The sequence below is a fragment of the Ovis canadensis genome, chromosome 3 (assembly GCF_042477335.2).
Source record: "Ovis canadensis isolate MfBH-ARS-UI-01 breed Bighorn chromosome 3, ARS-UI_OviCan_v2, whole genome shotgun sequence".
NCBI classification, from domain to species: Eukaryota; Metazoa; Chordata; class Mammalia; order Artiodactyla; family Bovidae; genus Ovis; species Ovis canadensis.
Genome location: NC_091247.1, coordinates 74,010,375 through 74,025,660, shown reverse-complemented (window position 1 = coordinate 74,025,660; position 15,286 = coordinate 74,010,375). Strand labels below are relative to the sequence as shown.

Sequence of the window (15,286 nt, the reverse complement as noted above, 5' to 3'; positions counted from 1 at the left end):
AACCTTTATGTACAAAAGAAGCTCTACATTTATTTTATATGTACAATTATTTTTATAGATATGTTGGTACATAGGAAAATATCTGGAATTTTTCAACAGCAAATTCTTTTACCAATGGAAGTGGGAAGTGAATTTATTATGGAAGTGTGTAGAAAAGAAAAACTTTTCACTTAGGTATTTTATGAGCTGATTAAACTTTTTCACTAACAGTACATATTTATATGTTACAGATATGTCATGAATTAAGCACAGGCACAAATACAAACACATATACTCATAACAGTATATTTATACATATGAATTTTTAAAATGATCATACACAATGCTGGGAAGTTGTAAATATCAATCAAGTGACATATATCACAGCAATTAAAATATTATTTTCTAGAATTTCCACAGATTTCTGCTCAGCACTCCACAGTGACAGCCACTATGGCTGTGTGTGGTCAGTTAAATACTTCTTTCCTTTTTTTTTTGGTGCTCCCTCACATTTTTCTTTTTTGTGAACTTTTAATTGGAGGCTAATTACTTTACAATATTGTGGTGGTTTGTGCCAAACATTCACGTCTTGAGGATGCACCTGACACCAAGGTCCAGCATCTGCCCCTTGAAAGAGTACGCTATAAAGATTTAGTATATTTAGAAAGAGAGGTTCCACCTCTCTGAGTGTGTCCTCTATTGATGAACATTTTAACTTATTTTAAAAATTCACTGTTTTAAACTAAATTATAATGAAAGTCTTCATGTTATATCTTTATGCATACATATCGGGCTTCCCTGGTGGCTCAGAGGTTAAAGCGCCTGCCTCCAACGTGGGAGACCCGGGTTCGATCCCTGGGTTGGGAAGATCCCCTGGACATACCAGTCAACCAACTCCCAAGAACAATGTATAAAATAAGAATGCCAAGTTACTAATTCTGTTGAGAAATTAGCCATCACATGACATGGAATGTTTCCTCAGAGATGCCAATTTATAATCCAAGTGTGTATTTATTCATTTATGATGGGAGTTTTAATAACTTTAGCCTAGGGTGGTTTGACACCTTCCCTTATCTCAGCTGAGATGACCTGCCTCTGTCCCTATAGTGGGGTGTAGTAGTCAAGTCCCTTGGGCAGTGCTTAGATGGGTACTGCCTATGTTTGTCTGCATGACTTTCTTTCCTACAGACACTATAAACATTGATACATTTGAGTCCTACAGCCCCGGAAGGTTGGTGAAGGTGCCTCTGCAAACTCTGCTCTGATTCTTAGATGCTGTTTCCATAATTCCCACAGAATAAGTGTTGTTACTTTAGATATTTTTCAGTTAAAAAAGAATTCATGATACTATATTAAACAGCCCGAAAAAGTAAGTTTGTACTTTAATTGCAACTGTATAAAATATACACACCTATTATCAAAAAATAGAGGAAGATATGCAAAAATGAAAATGGTTTGAAACTGAAAACTGCTGTGTGTGTTTGTATATGCACCTGCTTAATTCATGACATGTCTGTATTTTACATTTTATTAAATTGATCCTTATATTCATTTACTTACTCTGAATGTATTTTAGAGAAGAAACTCATTTGTTGCCTTTCCCCCTCTCCCCATTCAAAACATTTTCATATGCAACATTGCCTCCATCTAGTCATTAGGATTGTCAAATAATTGATAAATTATTGATAAAGTATTTTAGTCTTCCCATAGATGGGTAGTAGTGTTTAATGGACATAGGTACAAAATAAAGTGTTATACATTCACTTAATATTATTTCAAATGTATGCAACAGGCTACTAGGTAGAAGCATAGGAGGAATGTTTATAGTCAGAGGGCAAATTCAAATGAAGACCTAAACAGAGAAATCCTCTAATGGTTGTTCAAGTAGAAATGTGTAAGAGGGGTGATTCATGAATGGTATACACAGAAGTCAGTGCTGGTAATAGATAGCTAGAAAGTGCTGTTCACATCAAACAGTGATTATTATAAACCTCTAATTATGTGCTCTGGAGAGAGCCTTATGCTTTTCCCTCTGTAATTTCTAGTTCTTAAACTGGAAGTCTGTGACTTCGATTCAGCTCTCAGTGGCTTCTTAACTGTTAAATGTAGGCTTACCCATGAAAAACTGCTGATACAATCTGCTATACCCTGCTGTACACAAGCAGAATTTGATGAGAATAATGAGTTTTCTCTTTGATTTCAATGTGCAATGATGGTTTGCAAAAAATAAGAAAAAAATGACTGGCAGTTTACTATAAAAATACTTGAGAGGATACTCTTGATTCAGTCATAGAGCTTAATGCAAATTTAAATGATATATCTGCCCCAAGAAAACAGTCATTAACTTCCTTTTAATTTTAGCACAATTCATCCTTCAGTTAAATACCTGGGAGGCAATCTTGTACTGAGTTGGGGAGCAAAAGTGAGGCAAAGGGACACCCTAGAAAAGGTAAGAAGGGCTGGTAAGAAAATACTGAGTGGTTCATCCTTTAAACTTTGCAGAGTAATGAGTCCCATCAATTATATTTATTAACTCAGCAACTAAGGAGTCTTGCTCTGTTAAGTAATTATGTTATATATTGAGCATGTCCACTTTTTGTGACATTCAAATCATACCCTCTGATCCACAAGTCAGGCTGGCATTTTGTATGCTTCCTCCTTTGCCATTTAGTGCAGGATCTGAAAATGCCACTTGTGGCTTAGTCCACGTAGTTCACTGGTCCCCAGTGTGACCAGTTATAGACTAAAGTGAAAGTGAAAGTGAAGTTGCTCAGTCGTGTCCGACTGCTTGCGACCTCAGGCTCCTCAGTATATGGAATTTTCCAGGCAAGAGTACTGGAGTGGGTTGCCGTTTCCTTCTCCAGGAGTCATAGACTAAGCAGGCAACAAAAGAAGTACGGAGAACAGCTGTGGCCAAACAGTGTTAGTCAAAGTTTGGAAGTGAAAAAGGTTTTATTTCCCCAAGTTATGGAGTGGAGGAAGGACATATAATCTAATACAATGAATTGTGCTGAAAATTCTGGAAAAGTATTCAGATGAAGGTGGTATTTCCCATTAGACATTTCCCATGTACCCACCTCTTAGTGAACGCAGGACAGAAGGACAAATAACCAGAAGAATGGACATCCTGAGTGACTGTCTCCCTTGTCAGTAGTGTGATTACTGTGGCTGCATATTCTAGCCCTCAGAAAGAAGCAAACACCTTCACTCAGGATTAATGGTCCTTCTGCCTACCTGTTCATATGTGCATGATATAGGGAGCTCGTGAACAAGCAGGAATAGCAGTTCTGTTCTCATAAAAGCTTGTCACAATCAACTAACAATTGTTTAACTCCTCCACTGCATTTTTTTCCAGACATCCTGGCTTGGAGGATGGCATCATATTCATAAAAGAAGACTGTTACCCTGTTATACTGTGTAAACTGCTTTTAGGAAGTAACATAATTCCTTTAAGAAGCTGCATTTACAACTAAAAGAGTGCTATTACTCTTCAAGTGTAATGATGTTACTATTTCTAGAATACTGGGGTGGGTTGGCACTGATCCATTTACATGTTTTAATTCTTTATCTTTTTCTTATACCCCAAATATATATGGAGCACCTGTTACTGCATACACAAGCACCAGGACCTATGGATATAAACATAAATAAGATAGTCCTTGTTATACATGGATTTTCCTTATAAACTGGGGAATATAAAAAATTCAACCTATCTACCAATATAGTTTTAACTCAATCTCTGAACAAGATAGCCAAGAATTATTAGCATCAAATTAATGACCATGACTCCTGGCCTACTAATTTTAGTATGGTCAATAGGAGAAAGAATAATTCCTAGGCCCAGGATTCCTCTATTTTAATAACAGAGATAATATGGCTCATTAAATGCTTTTAAAATATTCAGCCAAAGAGGTTCCCAGACAAATCAATAGCTATGACCTTCATTGTCCATGTGTCAGAAATCAGCCAACGTTGCCCTGTTATATCAGTATCATCTTCCATATTATATTGAGTAATTTTCATACAGCTTCTGAATATAGCTGATGTGAAATATGGGTGAAACAAATTATTTCTTAAAATACTATGTTTCTTAATTTCAAAAGTAAAAGTGTTAGTTGCTCAGCCATGTCTGACTCTTTGTGACCTCATGGACTATAGCCCACCAGGCTCCTCTGTCCATGGAATTCTCCAGGTGAGAATACTGGAGTGAGTCACCGTTCCCTTCTCCAGGAGATCTTCCCAGCCCAGGGATCAAATCCAGGTCTCTTACACTGCAGGCAGATTGTTTACTGTCTGAGCCACCAGGGAAGCCCCTTCCTTGTTTTAACTGAGCCATAAATTTTAGTATTTCACCAAGCATAACTCAGAAATATCCTTTAAGTAAAATAAAAGCCAGCACAGCTAGTCATTCAATCTTTTAAAAGCTGCTTTATACTAAACCATTGCAATGTGCAAATATAGAACTTGATTAAAATACTATATATAAAATATTAACAGCTGCAGTTATTAAAACTACATTAAACTCCCTTGAGCTAGGCCAACATAATATGAGCTCTTTTTTTTCCCTTCAATTTAGTAAAGGCAGAATTTGGTTTAGTGAATGAACACTGGCTTTTATATTGTTTGTTTCATTTCACTAACCTGAAATCATTATCAAAGTACTTCAGCATCAAAACACCGAGATGAAGCATACTAAATATTTCCGCTGGATTCTAACAGAAATCCACCATTTGCTTATCTTCTTTCTTACTGCAAATAATATTCTCTTAAGGCATCTCTCTTTTTCTCATTCAGCACTGAACTTTGTAAATTAAAGTTGGTATTTTCTGCTCTGATCTTTTCCAATGAGAGTATAAACAGAGCAGTTAATAAAATTTTGGTAATCTGGATGAATTAAAGAGCTTAAATAGAAAAAAAAGTAGATCTTCCTTGGCTTGAGGATTAAGGTATTAATCTGATTCTTATTGTAATAGATCATCCAGGGAACTTGGGAAATTAATTAGATTGCATCACCACTTAAGACTGAAAAGAAATATCCAGGTATAAATCATTATTATCAAATGAATAATGAATGGTTTTATTTTCCATTTCATATAATTTTGCATTTAATAAAAATTTGACATTAACTACATACTTTTCCATACAGTTAGAAGATACCTAGAAAAAATTTTAGGTGAAAGAAATACAACCGATCTGAAGTGTAGTTTTTTTTTTTGTTTTGTTTTGTTTTGCCCTTCTGAACTTCCAAAAGATACCTACTTATCTGATCAGTTATGTTTTAAATTGTTATAATATCTGACTAAAATTATATATATTCTTGAAAGTCACTTTCAAAATTAGTTCTAGATATATTTTAAGTCAAGTGATAACATCCATAAGTTAGTATGTCAAACACAAGATTAGTCATGTTCCCATCCTCTTTTAAGTCTTCTTTCTGAAGGTTCTTCAGAAGTAAATTAATTGTTAACTCTGATAGAAATAGGCTGGGGGAAGCCAACAGGTGGCCACCTATTACTATATTTCTATATTCATATCAATGAACTCTTCTCAGCTTACACTGGAAAAACAAAGAAGAATCCAATTTGTAATGCACAGTATAGTACAACAGACCAAAAAAGTTTTTTTACTCTTTACTCTCAATCATCTAAGATACTGGAGAAAATGGCAACACAGCACAGACTACACAGAACAGTAGCTTCTTTTCCTTTTGAATTTCTTTAGAGGACCAAGTTTACAGAGAAGAATGAATCAGAAACTGTACAATTCTTGGGGATCAGAGCAATGGGTTCTGACCATCCTTCAACACTTCACCCTCACCCCTGCCTCCCTCTCAGTTTTCATACATTTCAGCTCTTTATTTTAGTGGACAAAAAAGATATTTCCAAAAGTAAAAATATGATCTTCTAGATAGATAAACAGAAAAGGAAGGCATGAATAATTGTAAAATAGCAGACTGCTCTGCTGCAGAGAAGCCAGAAACAGACACGTGACGTGGGAGTCTGTGAAAAGAGGGAGTGAGAAGAGGAGCTCACTCCAGCACTTCAACAAGGCCCTTCTAACCTGGGACGGTAATCACAGATTCTTGGATCTGAAAGAAGCACTCTAGGTGTCATCTGAATGTCGTCTGATCTGTGGTTTCCAAATGTGGCTGACCAAATCATGTCCTCAAGAAACTTTGCAAACATGTAGAATCCTAGTCTCCATCATTGTTAATTCCCTGTCCCTGGTACTGGAATCAAGTGAATCCTTCCCAAGATGCTTTGCAAAGAAAGAAATCCAGGCCTTAATAAAAAAATGCTGAGGCCAAGTTTATACTGGTATTTAGTGGAGAATCCAGAGAGGCTAGTATAGTACAAAACCAAATAAGAGAGCTGGGGGAGGGAGAGGAGAATGGCTAAGTCTAAATTCGACCATCTTCACTTAGAAGATAACTTGATTTGTAAGTGAGAGGTCCAATCAGCATGAAAGCAAAAGGTGAAGAAAGTGAAAGGTAATATACCGTTGCAGACCTGAAACAAATTGTTTCTCTCTCTACCCGCCCCCACCACCTCTGGGTTTCCAAATGTTATTTGCTTTGCCTGTATGGTCCTTGGCTCCACAAACCTAACACTGCTCAACTCCCTAAGCCCCCTAATCTACTGCATTTCACAGTAAGTAAATGGTATTTCTTCAGGCGTCCCTACCACATGTCCTCCTTCCGCCCACTTCACAAAGACTTCAGAAAAAAAAATAAATAAATAAATAAGTGCAGCAAAAGGAAGTCAGAGAAATAAATTCTTATTGGTGGAATTTGAAACCTCTTTTATCAGAAAGGGAACCTATTTGGAAGGCAGCAGAGTTTTGCCAGCATCCTTGAAATCCTCCTTGAAATAAAGTGTTTTGGATACTGTAGGCCCATCTTGGATAAAAACTATATTGTATGCCTCTTGAGAAATCTGTATGCAGGTCAGGAAGCAACAGTTAGAACTGGACATGGAACAACAGACTGGTTCCACATAGGACAAGGAGTACATCAAGGATGTATATAGTCACCCTGCTTATTTATCTTCTATGCAGAGTACATCATGAGAAACGCTGGGCTGGAAGAAACACAAGCTGAAATCAAGATTGCCAGGAGAAATATCAAGAACCTCAGATATGCAGATGACACCACCCTTATGGCAGAAAGTGAAGAGGAGCTAAAAAGCCTCTTGATGAAAGTGAAAGAGGAGAGCAAAAAAGTTGGCTTAAAGCTCAACATTCAGAAAACGAAGATCATGGCATCTGGTCCCATCACTTCATGGGAAATAGATGGGGAAACAGTAGAAACAGTGTCAGGCTTTATTTTTGGGGGCTCCAAAATCACTGCAGATGGTGACTGCAGCCATGAAATTAAAAGACACTTTAACTACTTGGAAGAAAAGTTATGACCAACCTAGATAGCATATTCAAACGCAGAGACATTACTTTGCCAACTAAGGTCTGTCTAGTCAAGGCTATGGTTTTTCCTGTGGTCATGTATGGATGTGAGAGTTGGACTGTGAAGAAGGATGAGCTCTGAAGAATTGATGCATTTGAACTGTGGTGTTGGAGAAGACTCTTGAGAGTCCCTTGGACTGCAAGGAGATCCAACCAGTCCATTCTGAAGGATATCGACCCTGGGATTTCTTTGGAAGGAATGATGCTAAAGCTGAAGCTCCAGTACTTTGGCCACCTCATGCGAAGAGTTGACTCATTGGAAAAGACTCTGTTGCTGGGAGGGATTGGGGGCAGGAGGAGAAGGGGATGACCGAGGATGAAATGGCTGGATGGCATCACAGACTTGACGGACGTGAGTCTGAGTGAACTCCGGGAGATGGTGATGGACAGGGAGGCCTGGTGCTGCTATTCATGAGGTCGCAAAGAGTCAGACACGACTGAGCGACTGAACTTAACTGAAGGATTTTATATATATTGTATTAAACTAAGGATTATATGAATCATTGATTTTTTTCCAGATTTTATATTTGCCACTTCAGGCACCTCTAGACATCCAATGATATAAGAGATAATTGGGAACATAAGAACCTTGAGTTTTGTCATTTGCAAACTCAGGATAAAATTCTTGCAAGATTTGGCACTTGATTATCCATTTAATGTTCATTTAAGAAGCTGTTCTTGAAGTCATTTGAGCATTTGGGGTTTGATGCCCAACTATGATGATTAATTAGCTCCTTCTGATTCTTGTATGATGTGAAACAGAAATAATAACAATTTCCTTTCCCCTAAAGACAGAAATGCAAGAACTCTTTAATATGAGTTGATTTTAATTCCTTTCGAATGGTGTTCTAACAGATAAACAGTTGGAAAACTGATAAATTACCTGACCGTCCGTCTCTCTGGAAGTCCACATGATACCATTCTCCATCATTCACCTTCTTCTGCAGGGCTTTGATTTTGATTGTACCTGATCCCATGTCCAGGAGGAGGTAGAGGTGGCCATCCAGCATCTCAATAGCAAAGAAGTCTACCTTTATCATCTGTGGGTGCTTGGCATCTTTTTGGTGTCGTGGCTTGCCATGACTAAATAAGATGAGGCCATTTGGCTCCGTTGTACGGAAATCAAAGGATATGGAGCCTGTTTTCTTTGCATTCCATTTAGGCAAAGAGATGAAGGATTCTGGGGTTTCAAAGGTGATTGGGTCCAAAGTTGCAACATTCTCACATTTAAATGCCACCACTCCATGGATCTTCATCTTTGGGTCACCTTGCTTGGCAAGTCGAGATAATTCCAGCCTTACATCATTATTTTTATACACAACCTGTAGGGAGAGGATAATAGTGAGAAACTGTGCCCATATTTTAATATTTCAAATTTGTTATCAGTTCATGTAACTTCCAAGTAGAGCCTGAAAAGACATACACTGTTTACTGCCTTTTGATGTATAAGACATTTTTTTTCAGCAAAATAAAATCCAGGTATCAATTCATTGAACTATTCTAACCTAATTTCATTCAAATAATGTGTATACACACTCACACAAAGTCTCTGCAGCTAACTCAAATAACTTGAATAAATCTGTATAGAAATTTCATTATTTCAAGTGTGTATAGACTTGCACTTAAAGCATTTGCTTTTGTTAGTTGGCTATTATGCTTTGTTTATTAAATATGCTGAGGTTTTTCAGTTTTACCATCACTGAAATATTTGAAATTAAATACTTTCAAATGCCAGTTCCCTAAAATATAGGATCACTTCCATGGTATATATTAACTTTGTAAAATCACAACTGAGATAGAAAACATCTTAAATTTTCTCAGAAAAATTATAAAATATGACTAAGATTCAGAAGTTCTCTCTTACCCTGCCCTGCATTAATAACTGTTTGAATAATGTTAGTTAACTCTGGAACTTGGTGTTTTCCCTAAATCCATTCAGTCTATATAACCAATACTCTTAATGTATACTGATATGGAACAAAGTTTGCCTTATTCCCTCATTTCCAAAGGCACTTCACCAAAGTGGTGGGGTAGTTCTCATTGTTTGTTAATAGTCCCAGTGCCTTTCTGGGACTCCAAAGAGCACTTTGGACAAATCCACCGGAATGGCTCACAATATCATGCAGCTGCTATCACATCACCATAATAAATTTGTAGCTATTCCGACATAAGGATAAAGAGAGATTCACATCCTTTCTCTACAAAATCCATACCATGGATAATTACATTTCCAAAAGTGATACTGACTTAAGGATAAATTATTTATCTATGTCCAGATAACTATCTAATTATTTTTACAAAGACACTTGAAATTTCACAGCAAGCCAACACTGTCAGTTTCTAAATTCATTTATCCATGTATAAAAATAAACTTGTATAACAGAATAAATAAGCCTGTGTCTGATTAGTGCTATAAAGTTAACCAGGTCAAGACAGCTGTTATTTCTTCTAAACCCATGGTAATTGAGCCAATAATATGGCTGATAAATTTCCTGATAGGATTTGTTAATGAACGTTCACTTTTCAGAGTGAGTAAAAGTGCAAGTTCTGGTTTCAGACTCCCTGAGTATCATCTCCAAGACTTGTTTATAGAGAGATAATACTTTGCGAGCATGCTTAGTCACTCAGCCATGTTCGACTCTTTGTGACCCCATGGACTGTAGCCTTCCAGGCCCTCCAGGCTCCTCTGGACGTAGGATTCTCCAGGATTCTCCAGGCAAGAATACTGGTATGGGTTCTTTCCGACCCAGGGATCAAACCCATGTCTCTTATGTCTCCTGCGTTGGCAGGAAGGTTCTTTACCACTAGCACCACCTTGGAAGCCCCAACACTTTTGAAGATGGTTAAAATAATTAAAGAAGAAAATGCATGTGATAAAATCTACCTAAAAGGGAATCAATCCAATGCCAAGCACATTGTAAGATCTCAATAATATCAACCACATAAAACTGTATGATAATAAATATCATCATCTCTTTATTATCATCCAGTGGACACAAAGATATGAGTTCTAATTAATTATGAGAAAATGTTCAGAAATTAAACACACTCATATAATTGGTATATTTTAGATGAATTATGCCAAATAAATATATCACATATTTCAATGCTACTCCTGGTGTTTCAGTTTATCTTTATCTTGAAGAAGGATTATTATAAAAAATAGTATATCCCTTATTCCTTGAACATATATGTATAAAGGTTTAACAAACATCTATTGGCAACAAATCCTGCAATGCAGGAGACCTGGGTTCAATCCCTGGGTTGGGAAGATCCTCTAGAGGAGAGCATGGTAACCCACTCCAGTATTCTTATCTGGAGAATCCCCATGGACAGAGGAGGCTGGTGGGTTATAGTCCATGGGGGCAAAGAGTTGGACACGACTGAATGACTAAGCACAGCACATTGACAGCAAAAGAGAAATGCACTAAGGCTATAATGAAAAAGAATTAGATTAATTCTTAATATACTTCCTTGAAAAGAGAAAGAACTATTTATTAACCTTTGGGAAAGATGATACAAGGTTGATTTCTCTGAGAATCTTTAAAAGTGAAAGTGAATGTAGCTCAGTTGTGTCTGACTCTTGACGACCCCATGGACTATACAGTCCATGGAATTATCCGGGCCAGCATACTGGAACGGGCAGCCTTTCCCTTTTCCAGGGATCTTCCCAACCCAGGGATTGAACCTAGGTCTTCCGCACTGCAGGCATATTCTTTAACAGCTGAGCCACAAGGGAATCTTTAGAATTGGATAAAATGCTTTCCATGGCAGATTTTCTAAGTTTTATCACCTCTCACTGTGATTTTCAAGCTACCTAAGCCTAATTTTTGTTCATTTTTCCTGATGATTTATATCTTAATATGTGGAGATTCTTCTGACATTCATCAGGAATGAGTATTTTCTGACCCAAATGATGCAGATGATAATGCTGATCCATGCTAACACATCACCATAAAATAGAATTATAGCAATGGAATTGGATGTTTCTGACATGAGCAAGTATGTATAAGGTGGGGTATATTGTCTCATGAGTCCCACACATCAGCTACCAGAAAGCTGAAAATATGTAGGGTCAGGGCAATTCTAAGTGAGAATTTCAGTGAGAGATTTAAAATTGCATGAGTGAATGGGGTGCCCTGGTGATTCAGGAAGGTTCAGGGAGATGGAGAAGAAATGTTAGGATCCCCCAGATCATAATACTTAGGGTTAGCCATGCACTATGCCCTCCACCCAAAATGGGAAAATAAATCTCCACCAGAATGTCTGTTCTATGCAGGCAAAAACCCTGCAACAAGATCAGTGCTTGGCATGGAGCAGATATTCAATAAACACTTGCTGACAGTTGAATAATATTCTTTCTTCATTTTTTAAAACCTACTTCACATATTATTAATAACAATATTTACAAGTACAGTTAAAAAATAACAGAATGTGGTATTATGGACCCATATCATAACTAGCTATAATTTTTAGCCAATTTCCCTAGAAAAATGTGAAAACTTACATACACGTTCAGTTACAAATGGCAAGCTGACCTATCACCTTCAAACTAATTTTATGGGGTAGAAACTGCTTTCATAATAAAAACACCTGAGTTAAAATGCTCCAGTAGTGAAATAATTTTTCTAGACTATCTTGAGCACGATTTTTCTTTCCTTCTCATTTCATATATTTTGAAAGGCAACTCTAGAAGACAGAAGAGTGATATTGGATAGGCAGGCTGATGGCTCTCAGACCTATACAACTGCTTCATCTCACCCAGATTTCATATACTATACTTTTCTGGGGCTAGACTTACTCTTAAAATGCACTGAACATAGTTCAGTTATAATAATAATGAGTGGCCAGTAAGCACTCCAAATCTCTTTTTTTTTTTTTTTCTTTTGCTTCCTTCTGAGATAGTATGGTCTTCAATCTACAAATTATTATTCATATATGTTTTTCTTATTTCTGTTTAAAGTTGTAATCATTTAGTAGTTTCAACAAATCTTCATACTCTTTATCATCTTAAAAGTTGTTGATGTTTTGACACATTTATTTGGATCTTCTTACAGAATCAATATTTCTGGGGGGATACTGATTTTAAGTTTTTCTAAAGAGTAATTCAAAATGTTGAATTTCACTTCCCTGCTTCATGAAATGATAACATAAGCCCCAGAGAAATAGAGACATATTTATTTATTTGCTGGGCTTCTTTTGTAGTTTGCTTCAGATGCCATATGATTTCCACACATTGCTATGAGATGATCTTTTTCCTTTCTTTCAATGTTTGTTAGAATTTTTAAAATGTCACTCACAAATAAGCAAGAATAAGAGTAATACATTTGTGTTTTTATATGTTTAGGCTTGAAATTTGAGGTGGACAGTCACTGAGTATTTTATTTCATCTTGATAATAATCTTAAAAAGGCAGGAAAAATAAATGGGCTAAAGAAGGACGAAAATTTGGTAGTCTGGATAGACTCAGTTTAAACACAAAGCTTTTACTTAAGTCAGGCTGCCTAACCTGTCTCTGTCTCAGTTTCTTATTTATAAATCAGTTCAGTTCAGCCGCTCAGTCATGTCCGACTCTTCGTGACCCCATGAATTGCAGCACGCCAGGCCTCCCTGTCCATCACCATCTCCCGGAGTTCACTCAGACTCACGTCCATCGAGTGCGTGATGCCATCCAGCCATCTCATCCTCTGTCGTCCCCTTCTCCTCCTGCCCCCAATCCCTCCCAGCATCAGAGTCATTTCCAATGAGTCAACTCTTCGCATGAGGTGGCCAAAGTACTGGAGCTTCAGCTTTAGCATCATTCCTTCCAAAGAAATCCCAGGGTTGATCTCCTTCAGAATGGACTGGTTGGATCTCCTTGCCGTCCAAGGGACTCTCAATTTTCCAACACGACTGTTCAAAAGCATCAATTCTTTGGCGCTCAGTCTTCTTCACAGTCCAACTCTCACATCCATACATGACCACTGGAAAAACCATAGCCTTGACTAGACAGACCTTAGTCGGCAAAGTAATGTCTCTGCTTTTGAATATGCTATCTAGGTTGGTCATAACTTTTCTTCCAAGGAGTAAGCGTCTTTTAATTTCATGGCTGCAATCACCATCTGCAGTGATTCTGGAGCCCCCCAAAATAAAGTCTGACACTGTTTCTACTGTTTCACATGAAGTGATGGGACCGGATGCCGTGGTCTTCATTTTCTGAATGTTGAGCTTTAATCCAACTTTTTCGCTCTCTTCTTTCACTTTCATCAAGAGGCTTTTAGCTCCTCTTCACTTTCTGCCATAAGGGTGGTGTCATCTGCATATCTGAGGTTCTTGATATTTCTCCTGGCAATCTTGATTCTAGCTTGTGTTTCTTCCAGTCCAGCGTTTCTCGTGATGTTCTCTGCATATAAGTTAGATAAGCAGGGTGACAATATACATCCTTGATGTACTCCTTTTCCTATTTGGAACCAGTCTGTTGTTCCATGACACCCCGCGTCCGAGGTCAGGGAGGCGGCTGGGAGGAGCTACCCCAAGTCCGAGACCAGTGGAGGCCGGGAGGAGACACCCCGTGTCCGAGGTCAGGGGCGGCCGGGAGAAGTCACCTCGCACCCGAGGCCAGGGGTGGTGACCCTGAAGAGCCACCCCGAGCCTGAGGCCACGGGTGGCAGCTGGGAGGAGCCACCCACGCCCGAGGCCAGGAAGAACAACCCGAGGAGCGGTGGCTGCGCAGGCACAGGAGGGCGTAGAGGAGCTATCCCACGTTGAAGGTCAGGAATTTATAAATCAGACCCCCAAAAAGGAAAGGAATGTTAAATCCTTAAGTCCTTGAGCTTTTCCCCCTCAGTCTCTGCAATTCCGGGCAGAGGTAAAAGATGCCCCATTGCTCCTTCTCTTTGTTTGGATCTCCTGGTTGTGATTTTGATGCCAAGATATTGTTCCCTATTCTGAGCTGTATCAAACTCTAGTCAGTCAGTTCAGTTGCTCAGTCATGTCCGACTTTGCAACCCCATGGACTGCAGCACACCAGAACCCCCTGTCCATCACCAATTCCCAGAGCCTACTCAAACTCATATCCATCACGTCGGTGATGCCATTCAATCATCTCATCCTCTGTCGTCCCCCTACTCCTCCTGCCTTCAATCTTTCTCACCATCAGAGTCTTTTCTGATGAGTCAGTTCTTTGCATCAGGTGGCCAAAGTATTAGAGTTTCAGCTTCAGCATCAGTCCTTCCAAAGATATTCAGGACTGATTTCCTTTAGGATGGACTGGTTGTATCTCCTTGCAGTCCAAGAGACTCTCAAGAGTCTTCTCCAACAGAACAGTTCCAAAGCATCAATTCTTTGGTGCTCAGCTTTCTTTATAGTCCCACTCTCACATCCGTACATGACTACTGGAAAACCACAGCTTTGACTAGATGGACCTTTGTTGGCAATGTAATGTCTCTGCTTTTTAATATGCTGTCTAGGTTGGTCAAACTCTAATCCATTAGTAAAGAGAATGTTCACCACATCTTTAGGTACACAGACATGCCTCAAGAATTCTATCTATCAAATGTTTGTACAGATGATGTTGAAGATATTGGCGGATACATAAATCTCTTTCTACATGAGGATACATGCATGAAATAAGCAGATCATTAAAATATGTTTGCCACTCAAATTATGACTTCTACTGTTGTTGTTATCAATATATTTTAGTTTAAAAATCTTAATGGTGCTCAAATAAATTAACAGGCATTGATCAAGGATTTTCATACATTAACTATCAGAGTAGTAGGGGTTGTGAAATGAGCACTATAGTCAGAGTTGAAGTTCTATGCAGAGATCTAGACTCTGACAGGGCCCTCTTTGAAAGAACAGGAATGACT

General features: G+C 38.2%; 1 protein-coding gene across 9 annotated transcripts in view; it reads right to left on the bottom strand.

The window, feature by feature from the left end:
* Positions 1-15,286, bottom strand: part of NRXN1 (neurexin 1) — a 1,213,874-nt gene that overhangs the window by 659,704 nt on the left and 538,884 nt on the right. For all 9 annotated transcript variants that reach the window (XM_070292299.1, XM_069583366.1, XM_069583363.1 and 6 more), the window contains one exon: positions 8,321-8,759. In XM_070292299.1, the coding sequence (XP_070148400.1) occupies positions 8,321-8,759 (439 nt within the window). The remainder of the gene's footprint in view (positions 1-8,320; positions 8,760-15,286) is intronic.